Source organism: Schistocerca gregaria, chromosome 5 (genome assembly GCF_023897955.1).
Source record: "Schistocerca gregaria isolate iqSchGreg1 chromosome 5, iqSchGreg1.2, whole genome shotgun sequence".
Classification (NCBI taxonomy): Eukaryota; Metazoa; Arthropoda; class Insecta; order Orthoptera; family Acrididae; genus Schistocerca; species Schistocerca gregaria.
Window position 1 is genome coordinate 511866846 of NC_064924.1, and position 12900 is coordinate 511879745.

Genomic DNA, 12900 nt, shown 5'->3' on the forward strand with positions numbered 1-12900 from the left:
TACTGTTATTAATAATATCATTAACAACAACAATAATAACAATAACAATAAAGCAAATTATTATTACCGTGACTTATGTAATATTTTTTTAATGTAAGTAGTTCCCGTTCAGATGTAAGAGATGTAACCCTAGTCTGGTCAGGCTTAATAAGCAATAAATAAATAAGTAAATAAATAAAAACAAGAACTTCTTGTAAACAAGCAGATTAATCTAATAATACAATGATAATTACATTATCTTCAAAAGTGAAGCAGGAACAGTAAAGGAGTATGCTTACCTTCCTGCCGGTTTGTGCTGCAGGTGTTACTCCCCATCCTAGTTGCACTTTGTCGTCGGCGTCGTCGGCGTCTTCGTCGCCACCGCCGCCGCTGTATATTCCGTTGAGAGGCCAGCAAAATTTTCCTTCGGGTAATTCATTGGATGTCAAGTAATCCTCCCACGATGAATAGACGCGGCAACTCGTATCCACGAATTTCCACGTGGATTTCGTGAGCAGTATTCGAAATACGGGAAACTGCAGCACCTCCTCCTCGTATTGCACGAAGACAAATATAATGGCCATATCAAGTTGATCTCTCTCTTCTGTCTTCTCCTTGTTTACGTCTCTTATGAAGTCGACGACAGCCTTGATGGTTTTGTACTTGTTCTTACTGTATCCAGTGTGGGCGTTATCACATTTCGATTCTTCGTCTGGTAAGCCACATATGGCGTAACCAACTTTTCTGTGCAGTGTCAACAGTCCCCAACTGGTGTTTGTTTCGTACGCACAGACGTCCCCCAATAGCTCGTAATATCGCTGCTGGTCTTCAGTTGGATCCCTGCTCCATCCGGACGCCATTGTACGCAATACTGCCTTCAGGGAACGTCTGCTACGTTTACCTGCAAATAGAGAACACCAACTAATTAGTATATTTGTAATAATTTCACTAATGTTTGCAGAATGTGCACAGACTGCCTTAAAATGATACGGCCGCACATCGTCTTGTAACTATAAACGCAGTAAATCTTCTGTAGCTGAAGCAAACACACGGAGATCATAAGCTCACATCAGTTGTGAAAAAAAAAGAAACACTTTTCCACGTCAGTATACGGCCGCGGTCGGAGGTTAAACTGTGCTGTAGGGTTTCTTTCCAGTTTGCGCGCTGTTTACGCACATTGCATCTGTTTGCTACATTCGTTTGCCTCCGAAGAACGTCTGTGCTCTCATGTCCCAAGCTCCGTGATCTGTTGGCAGTTCCCAGTTTCCACCAGCTGTCAATTACGGAGACGTTACGCTGGTACTCTATATTGTTGGCCACCGAAAGTAACTTACGGAACAGAGTAAAACTCAGTCTTCGTAGTGGAGACGGTGCGATACTATGTGACTCAACACTACGTAGCACAATATACAGGGTGCATAGTGCAGGGTGCATGGTCTCAGAAAGGAATAGAAACAAGAATCACAAACGGAAAACCTGTACTGGCGTTTAAAGCAATCACCTATAGGTACCTTTAGGTACAACACACTTCCGAGATCTGTAAAGGGACATCCTCCACTAGCATTACTTTCCCTCAACAGTAGCAGTCGATACCAGTAATATTTTTCGAATTTTGGCAGGTCAATGTTATCTCAGATGTTTTTTCTAAAAAATCTCATGTGTTTTATACACAATATTTTATACATCAAGCTAAATTTTTATGAAAAGGAGCTACTTTATTTTCGTTGTTACAGTCGACATGTACTAGCTCTAAATATACAGTTAATATTGTATTTTAGTAAGATTTGAAATTACGAAATACTTCGCACACTTACAATTTGCATTATTAATTAAGCCGTATACTACTGTTTATAATGTTTATTTCTGGATTCGTTTACAAACTAATAATCGAACTTAATCGAAATTCATTTGTCAAGAAAAATTGTAAACACATTGGAATATTGTTATTACCACAGAGTGAAGTAGTAGTAAGCATGGCTCTTGTGTGATCGGACGCATTTTTGTATTTTGGGCGAACAGTGTAAATTTCGGCTTTGTTAATGAGAAAATTCGGGAGACTGTGTGATGTGTTAAAATTAGACAAAATAAATTAACGTAAAAACAAAAATTCAGCAACGACATTCCTCAAAATTATTGAGATCAACTGAACCACGAGAACCTAAAATGTGACCTCTAGACAAGAGCAACTGGAGAAAAAATAAATAAACTAAAAAAAATTTTGTAATCTTACTCCTGTCAAATCTTCAGAAAAAACTTAGCACATTGGTGAACAACAGCAGCAAACAAAACGGAGGGTTAGATGACACATCAGTTTGTGAAGTCAACAAACGCTTATCTTGCAAGTTCTCGAAGCACCTTGGTAACGTATTGTTGGATATCCTCAAGTCTGCAACGTTTTTTTAACAAATGTGCTTAGTCTGTCTTTGCTTATGTTTAGCTCTTCTGCTGTCTTTGTAAAAGACAGCAACAAGCAGCAGTCGCTCTCGTTGGATGTAGACACATACGCAGCTCTTCCTCGACACCGTCTTTTCCGCCTCTCATACGCTTGAACGACACACACACACACTCCTCTTTCTCACAGCTTCAACAACGTGCTCTTGGACTACCATTTCTTGTGTCTCCGTCGCCGGTTTCCCTCATTTGAAACGAAACCTCATGTTAAGGCGTTGCACCATTTTGCGCTCCATTTTGCAATGACATGAGTGTGATGGATGCCTGCAGATTACCGTCGGCTGTCTTTCAGAATGAGAGCAGAGTATGCGCTACTGTTCCCCGGACATTCACGGACGTTGCGGATATCCGACAACGTGCGACCACGGTGTTTCCAGCACTGCACAAGCAGCATTTGCTGAGAGCTTCCAATCGCTTGACAGCCGATGTCGGATGTGTGTAGCAGCTACTGGTGATGACTTCACAGGACAGTAAAGGTATTTTGTTAGTAGCTCTTTTTTTTCCTTTATTTTCTGAGGCCAGTCACCGAACTATTCAGATACACCTGGTAGCTTTCAGATTATTGTAAGACTGATGTATTACAGATTATTTGCTACGAGAAGGAGTACGACTGAGAAGGTGAAGTACCCAGGACCCAAACTGCAGTTCCCAGTTAACAGTGAGTTAACGGTTATCTATTATTAACGGTCTGCTGTGCACGGACACTTTGCGAGCCGAACGCACCACATTAGAAAATCTCGCCCTTGAATGTACAATAGTGGAAGCCGAACGTACTTCAAAACAAAGGTGAAAAAGCAGTTGGAAGACTTTCACGCGACAACCACCAATCACAAATTTCTCAGTAAATTAAACGCTTCGCCAACAGAGGGAGGACTCCGTGACGGGAATGCCAGACGACAACAAAGGTGTGAGAATACGATGCACTAGCGTTTGCAGTCGTATCCCCTCACAGACACGGGCGAGGCATTGGTTGGTTGGTTGTTTTGGTGAAGGAGACCAGACAGCGTGGTCATCGGTATCATCGGATTAGGGAAGGATGGGGAGGGAAGTCGGCCGTGCCTTTTCAGAGGAACCATCCCGGCATTCGCCTGGAGTGATTTAGGGAAATCATGGAAAATCTAAATCAGGATGGCCGGACGCGGGATTGAACCGTAGTCCTCCCGAATGCGAGTCCAGTGTCTAACGGGCGAAGCATTATTTCATGCGAAACGTACAGCACCGGGTCCTGACAATATTAGCTACTAAATGCGCATCTCACACCAATGGGAAACCACCACCTAATCAGTATCTCCAATGAAGTATGGGATCATTCCGTCGTTGCCCATTGTATGAAACTAGCAAGAATATTAACAGTTAAGAAAGAAGACAAGGACAGAAATAAAGTTGAATACCATAGATCGATAACGTTGATGTCCACACGCAAAATATTAGAAAGTACGATCACGTATAGATAGGGATAGTGGGTGAAAAAAGACAGGCATTCTGTCGCCATAGCAACTTTGGTTTAGAAGAGGAATAGGGACAGTAAAAGTTCTGATCGACATTCGCAAGTTCCTAAGCGAAAATAAATGCTTATTGGCAGTTTTCACAGGTGTATCTAACGCCTAATACAGTGTAGCACGACCGAGATTAACACATAAGCTTCTTAACCTTGGTGTGTCAAACAGATTTGATCAAAATCTACAATAAGTGTTGTCAAACCGACAAATCATCATCAGAAACGGCATACAGACAATCGGTTCGCAGAAGACAAGCACTGTCTTGCCCCCCAGGTTTCATTTTGTCCCCATCGCTTTTCAATCGGTACACAAGTGGCAGAAAGGGCTAACAGTATGTTCCAAAACGCCGCACCTAAATACGGCACTTTGCCGGGGCTCATACTTCGGGTTTTATTGGTGACAGAAACATAAGGTCAAAGAATTTTGGATATCCCTTGAGCTAGGGACCGTTCATATACCGAAAAGAAGGATCGTATTACTGCAACTACCCGACAAAACATGGTCAAAATTTGAATATTCCACACGTCCTCCAAATTAAGCAAATGGTGAAATCGGTTGGTTCTTTTTGCATTAGATGTGGTCTATGGTGCACCTTAGGGGGCATTTGGAGGTACCTTTTAGTTCGTGTGTGGCTCCCGACAAAATCCGGAATATTTTTTTTACCATTTTTCCGACATCAGCAGCGGATATCTATTAACTAACAGCAAAAAACCGCTCAAATTTTAATGGTACAAACTCTAGAGATTTACCTAGAAGGACCATCTTCCCGTTTTCATACATCTTTATCCAACATCTGGAAACACCCCATAAAATATTGTTTTAGGCACCGAAATCGAGCCGCGGATGTCAGTACGGCTAAGCACAGCAAAAACCGTCCGCGAAATACAGAGGTTCAAAGTTACCCTACTTATACACGTAAAATTCAGTGTGAGGCGGAAACGTAGTTTATAAAGTGACGTAGCACAGAGAAACATGCTGTGAAGTGTCTCCATTATCATCAGAAGAGCTCTGGGAACCCCGTGTCGTAGTACTCAAGTACATGTGAAATTTCTGTGCAAGTAAAATACGGACTGAGATGCAAAATTTGTTTTGCGTTTTTTCAATTTCACGTAAATAAACTGTCAAAATTTTTCTTACTTATAAAGCTCTTCTCATACGAGCAGCATGCCCAGTTGTGGCAGGGAAAATAAGCGAAGCCGCGGGAAGATGCTTCTATCGGAGCACAAAAAATGAGAATATGTTCCTGTTTATTTAGAAGGCTGACTAAAACGTTGGGTACCAGCTTGCTCATTCTATCTTCTACTTAAAAAATTTTCCCAAAGGTTGTCGTATGCGAACACATTTTAGTTTTTTTATGGAGAGGGAGATAAGGAGACAGTGGCAGTGGGAGAGGACTATAGAGAAGGAGATAGTGGAAGTGGGTGAGAGCAAGTGATAATGAGAGGCTGTCGGTGACAACGAGAACGATAAAGAGAGAGATAGTAACAGAGAGTGAGAAGATAAAGCAGCCGCGGGAAGGAATGAATGAGACCGTGGCAGTTAGACAGAGCAATGGGGAGACAGTGACAGGGAAAGGAGACAGTAGTAGTAGTACTGAAAGGGTCCTGTAGCCACCTTTCATTAGTCCGGCAGCCCATTTTCACTACCATTTCTCCTTCTTGTCCTTGTTTCTCTTTCCCCATAACTATCATAGTGGTGTGATTGAATGAATGTGGTTGTGTGTCACGTTGCTAGACGGTGGCGTAGTCTGCTGCAGAAAGTCTGAGATAGTCGTACAGATTCAGCAGCAATTGTACAGAATAGCCAACTCTCGTAATGGTCAAGTAGGCAAAGAGGTTTGCGCTACTTGTGAGAAATCCACCTGCGTTAGGTTGGTGGTGGAAATGGCATCTTTAGGTTTTCCGGGCCACGCGGAGCGTGGAGGAGGCTGGAGATGTAAAAGGGAGGCAGTCTGCCGCCGGTACGGGAAGCGTTCACAGCTGTGTTCCAGTTGAAGAAGGGTGAGTTAGACTGACCGCGTAGTGCGTTGTTACTGGGCGAGGGGAGAGCTGTTAGCTTTTGGTCTCGCTTTTCAACTCTGAAAGATTGCTATGCCTTGTCGCAGCAAGGAATGCAAAACTTTGGCAGATTTTTCTTTTGGTAAATTTCTGTAGGAGACTTGGAACCAACGGAAGAGCACCACACAAAGGTGTCGATAAGAAGTGAGCACTCGCTTCTGTGTGAATGTCTGTTTGCCTTCAGCTGTGCCTGTATAAACTTTCATCTTTCTAAGTATTTATAGCTTTGCCTTCTAGTAAATTTTCCTTGCTTTATGTATCTTTCGTCCGTGGGGAGCCGACCACGTGGTTGAACATTAGAGTTTTTTGGCTACCGTCATCACTTACTGTCCGGTCTCATGTTTGTTTTAAAGAACGTTAACTGTTCATGATTGTGTGATGTGATATTGTTGCAACTTGGCCGCGATACCTAGAAATTGCGTCTTCACAAACCACGTAGGCTCGCGGGTGTACTGCGAAAAGTGTACCGTTTTACGAGTTATTGCGATCAGTTATCAGGCAACAGCACTTTTATGAATGATTCACACCAATGATTTTAGGTGTAGATTATAACGATGCATGTATCGATAGTTTTCTTCAATGTTTGAGGAATTAATGTTATCAGGAATTATGTACATGCCTCACATCGTTATCTTAGGAATAAATGATTTTATTTACAATTTTCTCTTGTGTTCCGAGGTTACGTTTTTGCACGTAAGCCACTCACCTCGTAGCTTTCCCGTAAGCACATCCAACGCGTTTCCTTACGCACAGGTCCAGTGATTAGTTTTCCCTTGTATTTTATAACAAATGCTTTAGATTAAGTCTTATTTTCAGGTGTGTTCCTGGGAGCTGATCTTATGCAGTGTTCATTCATTTTCTATTTTATTTTAAATGTTTCATTGTCGTGAACTGTGCACGGGCAATACTGTTAATTACATCGCATCCCCTATGAGCGACATCACAACGTATGCGTTTTTGTGAGTTTTTGGTCTGTGATCTAATTAATTTACTTTCCGACTCGACCAAACCTTTGATTAGTTGTATGGTTAGAGTCGGCGGCGACCCAAATCTTCTCACGTTAATTTCACAATCAATAAGCATTTCCATTCCCAATAATAACGTAATAAGAAGCAGAAACAGGTTAGTTACATTAGTAGTAGTAGCAGTAGTAGTAGCAGCAGGACAAAATGAAAGACTGTGGCACACGAGACAGTGACAGAGAGACACAACGAGATAGTGACAATGAGGTGGACTGAATGAAAGAGTGAGAATGGGCAAGTGGGAGTGGATGGGTACGAGCGACTTACTGCATTGGACCAGCAGGTGTGAGCGAGTTCCAATTACGGGCACTTGGGGGAGTGAGAGATGAGGTGCGTGTCAAAAGAGTACGACTATTTTTGCATGTTGTTGAAAGTAGAATGAGGCGGCTGATAACTCCACTTTTCAGTCAGAGTCTTTTAAACAGGAGCATATTCGTCCTTTTTGTCCTCCCAATAGCATTTTCCCGCTATTTATACGGTAGGAATATACATGACCTAGTGGTGGATGACATTCATTTCTTGCGATTTGCTGTTGATCTCTTCATTTATGCAGACAGAGGGAAATTAAACCACTGGATTCTGACATACGACAACTAAAGGAGAAATCCAATGTTTTCTGCTAAATAGTAGGAAAATTCACTAGTCGTGCAGGCTTGACTCAAATAAAACAAGGCCCATACACATTTCAAGTCAAGAAAACTGTCACGTATCTAGGCTTGGAAATGGAACAGAAACTTACATAGAGCCCACATGCTGGAAGAGTAATATAGAAACGTGTGAAGGAGCATTAAATATCCTACGAGCAGTTACGAATATTGCCTGGAGGGCTGACCCCAATCTGACTAAGCATTTATCGAGCAGTTGTCGGTGCCTACATAAGCTAATTGTCAGCTATGGTTCTGCAAATAAATCCATCCTATTTAAATTGGACAAAAGTATTAAGGGCTTTGAATGTGCGTCGATGACGGTGCGATGAAACCGATACCAACAAATACACTGTTATGAGAGACATCACAAACACACTCACACCTTCGATGGCGTTATCGCATAAACATAATAATAGATCTTGGCTATGCAGAATATCTGTACGATGGCAACAATTATTTTACGCTATTAGATAAACACGGTCTCGTAAACTGAGATACGGCCAGGAGAACATTGTGGTGACTTCATTCTCCTCCACATCTGCATCCAGTGACGCCCTTGGTCTGAGGATGACACGATGGCCGGTCGCTACCGTTGGGCCTTCGTGGACTGTTCGGGAGAAGTTTAGTTTCTAAAGTATAACAGGCCGGGCGGTGTTGCCGAACGGTTCTAGACGCTTCAGTTCGGAACCACGCGACTGCTACGGTCGCAGGTTCGAGTCCTGCCTCGGGCATGGATGTGTGTAATGTCGTTAGGCTAGTTAGGTTTAAGTACTTCTAAGTTCTAGGGGACTGATGACCTCAGATGTTAAGTCCCATAGTGCTCAGAGCCATTTGAACCATTTATTGAACATACACTACCGGAAAAAAAATTAGTGCACCTGGAAAGACGCTGCCGATTTTGACAGCATATGCCACCTGGGGGATAGAAGTGAAGTGATGATGGTTTCTACATTGTCTGCCAACATACAGCGTAGTGGCGTAGCTACCAGAGCGACATCTGTGTCTACCTTTAATATGAAATGTTGAGAGCTGGAAGGCTCATTGTGGCACTAACATGTGAAGCAGCGATCAGACTTGTCAACACGAACTTGTTAACAGTGGGTCTACTGGCACGCACGCCTCCAGCCCATCTTCCACTCACGCCACAGCGTCGGCGTGCACAGCTCGACTGATGCTGTCAGAGCATCATTTGGAAAATAAATGGCGCGCCGTGGTCTTCGGTAATGAAAGCAGATTCTGCCTGGACGCAAGTAATGGTCGTTTCCGCGTACAGCGTACACCTAGTGAGTGGTTCTTATAGAGTGCATTCGGTCAAGACACACTGGCTACACACCCCAGACATTATGGTCTGGGGAATGGTAAGCTACAACATTTGTTCATCTTTGATGTTCCTCTGGGGGACGCTAAGCAGCGCTCAGTACATGCAAAATGTTGATAGACCCGTTCTCTTGCCATTCTTGCAACAGTAAGTTGATGCATTTTTCCAACAGAAAAATTCTCTCACTCACACACACATACACACACACACACACACACACACACTTGAAACTCAACGTGGTCTGCGAGAGTTGTAGCAACTACCCTGGCCAGCACGACCTCCGGTCTTGTCTCCAATCGAGCACAAGCAGGATGTGATATGACAAGAAGTGACTCGTGTGATTTGTCAACCAAAAAGTTTTACCGAACTACGCAAACAGGTAGAGCACGCGTGGCATTAAGTATCCCAGGACAGTATTTGCCATCTGTACAACTGTCTGCGTGCCAGAGTCATGACCTGCATTTCAGCCCATGGAGGCAACACCACATACTAATACGAGTGGCCGGCCGCGGTGCCCGAGCGGTTCTAGGCGCTCAGTCCGGAACCGCGGGACTGCTACGGTCGCAGGTTCGAATCCTGCCTCGTGCATGGATGTGTGTGATGTCCTTAGGTTAGTTAGGTTTAAGTAATTCTAAGTTCTAGGGGACTGATGACCACAGATGTTAAGTCCCATAGTGCTCAGAGCCATTTGAACAATTTAATATGAGTGTTTCAGCATGGGTCGATATTTGGTATCTCAGAACGACTTACTCTACAGATCTGCGAATGTAATCTTTTCATGTTCTGCAAATGCACTGTAGCAGCAATAAATTTCTCATGAATTGGTAACCTCTAAAAGAGCGTACTAACTTTTTTTCCTCAGTGTTTGCACTACATTACCATGAAATCGAAGAACTCCAGCACAGAGTTACACGTGGTATAGCTCTATCGTTCTGCAACTGTTACCGTATAAGCTTCGCACAAACCAAAGTCAACAATGTGAATGATGCCGATGACAACCCTTCAGAGCTCGTGACAGTGATACAGTTACGCTTGCGACACATGTAGGACGCAAAAATACTCGTTTGCAGATAGCGCCAAGAATGCATATGGTACTTGATGTGAATTCATAGGCCAGACAACACAAGCTTGGGGACGTTACATGCTGCAAGTATGCATGAAGATGCACTGAGGCCAAATTATTACCTTTCTGACTCTCGAGCAGCCTTCAAATCTTGAAAAACCATTTTACACAGCGACACCACAACCCAGTCGTTTATGAAATTCTGCAGCTAGTCAATAAGGTACAAAACCAGCAAAAATTAGTCATATCAGTCCGGGCCAGAGGTCATAGTGGCAACAAAGAGGCTGACCAACTGGCTACACAAGGTGCTGTTTCAGGAACGACCTGTTATCCAAAGATACAGCGCACAGAATTGATATGACGTTTTGAAAGAACGATGTGAATAATGTAGGACAAGGTATGGAGCAGAAGAACCAACATCGAACAGAAGCATTATAGAGCGATACACCCTGTGATTCCATCAACGCATTGGTAAAGGATGCACGTATGAAACGTCTCCTTAGAAAAATTTAAAAATGACAGTGCTGATAAACCTCTGAGATATTTGATTTTCAAACAGCTGAGCAAAACTGAACTACTCAGACATTACTCTTTTTACTTATTCTGATCAACACTAAACTGACACACAATATTTTTAGCGCAACGCAATCTGACTTTCAAAAATCCCTACAAAAGAATGGCCCTGACTAACAATAACCTACACCTTTCATGAATCACTTACCTCACCAAAAATCTTCGTTACTCGAACTATTGAAATACAGCGAGCGCCAATACTGCCAGCTAAATAAAAGATTCTAACTACTGAAGGCACTAACGACTGATAGGCATAGTTAGCAAATGAAAGATTTTGATAGAGAACAAACAATGTATTTACCTTAATAATATTCAAAAGTCATAATTTCATGATATCCAGTATTACAAATCTACTCTTCCTGATGGACACACCTCCAGATCGTTCGCTCTCAAAATTTTGCCATCTCTCGCCCCACATCCACCACTGCTGGCAGCTCACCTCCAACTGCGCAACGCTATGCGCTGTTCACATTCAACTGCCCAATACTACAATAGCGAATATTCCAACATAGCACAGTCAGTGATTTTCATATAGAACCAACATAAAAACCTAAACAGCCTACTTACACGTAGTGTCTAGAGGATTTTATACTACCACTGCATCAAGGTAAGTCAGTCATGGTCGCTTTAAAGACAAGCGATTACACCGCCTGAGAGCGATTCGACAATCCTCTTCGTGCTTGTGAAGAAGAAGAATAAGAAGGAGGAGGAGGAGGAGACTTGAACCATATAACATTAGGATGTCCTGGAAAAATAGGATATATTGGTCATTGAATCAGCTGAGTGCTATAAGGATACATAGGTCCCCACTGTTCTGGAGCAATTTGAAATGTCGATATAATAAGCCACGTGATAATCTGCTTCCTGCTAGTACGGCAGGGAAGAGACCAACAAGACGAGGCAACATTCAAGAGCGACCACTGTGAGGGAAAAGGAGCTGACACGAGTAAGCGCATTGCCTGGAGGACGGACCCCAATCGAATGTGGCTGATTCATCCATCCTTCGTTCACACCCAGGGCGTACTGCTGGCTGCGAACCATGTACGGCCTCCGTCAGTACAACACGACGTTCCCTGCCTGTTAAGCCGCAATGAAGACAAGCCTTTGGCAGCTATTCATCGACATCGCGGAATAAAACCGAATGTTTTCCGCATTCCCCCACGCGGTATGGACACAGTCGAGACCAACGTGAAACGAAGCCTACTAGGTCCGCCAGTGACGTCACAGCCTTAACGCTATGTACAAAGACAGGCGAGGAGCCGCTTGCAGTTCACGGTGTGGTCTCCAGTACAAAATTACGGGCCAAATGTTTGAACTGTCAAACAGTGTCCTTCTCACGAGAGGAAATTGTCGTACAAACGATACACACCTTTCGGCAAAAATACCTGAAACACAACTTAACTTCAACGCGATTACTTGTTAGTTTTCGTCCTTTCGTGAAATTTGCAGGCTTGGACTACCACTCACTGTAAGAATACAGCCTTTAATTTACGTGATATAGAAACATAAACATTCAGAAACTAATACGGGAATACACGGCTGCACATAAAACAGTATTAATTTTGAAAACACGAGTTTCACCTAAACACTAGGATATTGTACCTAATTTTAAAACAACTGTGTGAAAATATTTCCAAAAGAGTCAAATGATTCAAATGGCTCTGAGCACTATGGGACTCAACATCTGAGGTCATCAGTCCCCTAGAACTTAGAACTACTTAAACCTAACTAGCCTAAGGACATCACACACATCCATGCCCGAGGCAGAATTCGAACCTGCGACTGTAGCAGTCGCGCGGTTCCAGACTGTAGCGCCTAGAACCGCCCTTTTGATGGGCCTGCATTGAAATCTGCAGCAATCTGCGGAAGGGTTGCAATTCTGTTACGTTGAACGTTTGTCTTCAATCGTCGTTGGTCCCGTTCTTGCAGGGTCTTTTTCCGGTCGCAGCGATGTTGGAGATTTGATGTTTTGCCGGATTCCTAATACAGTACACTCGTAAAATGATCGTAAGGGAAAATCTCGACTTCATCGCTACCTCGGAGACGCTGTGTCCCATCGCTTGTGCAGCGACTATAACACCACATTCAAACTCACTTAAATCTTGATAATCTTCCATTACTGCAGCAGTAACCGACCTAACAACTGCATCATATTCTTGATGTCTTATATAGGCGTTGCCGAACGCAGCGCCGTATTCTGCCTGTTTGCGTAATTTACCAGTTTCTTTGGCGCTTCAGTGTACATTCAATTTAAAAACACAGTTGCACTGAGGTCATGTTCGGCTATGAAA

At 43.1% G+C, this 12900-nt stretch overlaps 1 protein-coding gene across 5 annotated transcripts in view; it reads right to left on the reverse strand.

Annotated features, from left to right (window-relative positions):
• LOC126272055 (uncharacterized) overlaps positions 1–12900 on the reverse strand; it is a 209273-nt gene that overhangs the window by 26539 nt on the left and 169834 nt on the right. For all 5 annotated transcript variants that reach the window (XM_049974573.1, XM_049974577.1, XM_049974574.1 and 2 more), the window contains one exon: positions 279–880. In XM_049974573.1, coding sequence (XP_049830530.1) covers positions 279–839 — 561 coding nt within the window. In that variant the 5' untranslated portion in view covers positions 840–880. The remainder of the gene's footprint in view (positions 1–278; positions 881–12900) is intronic.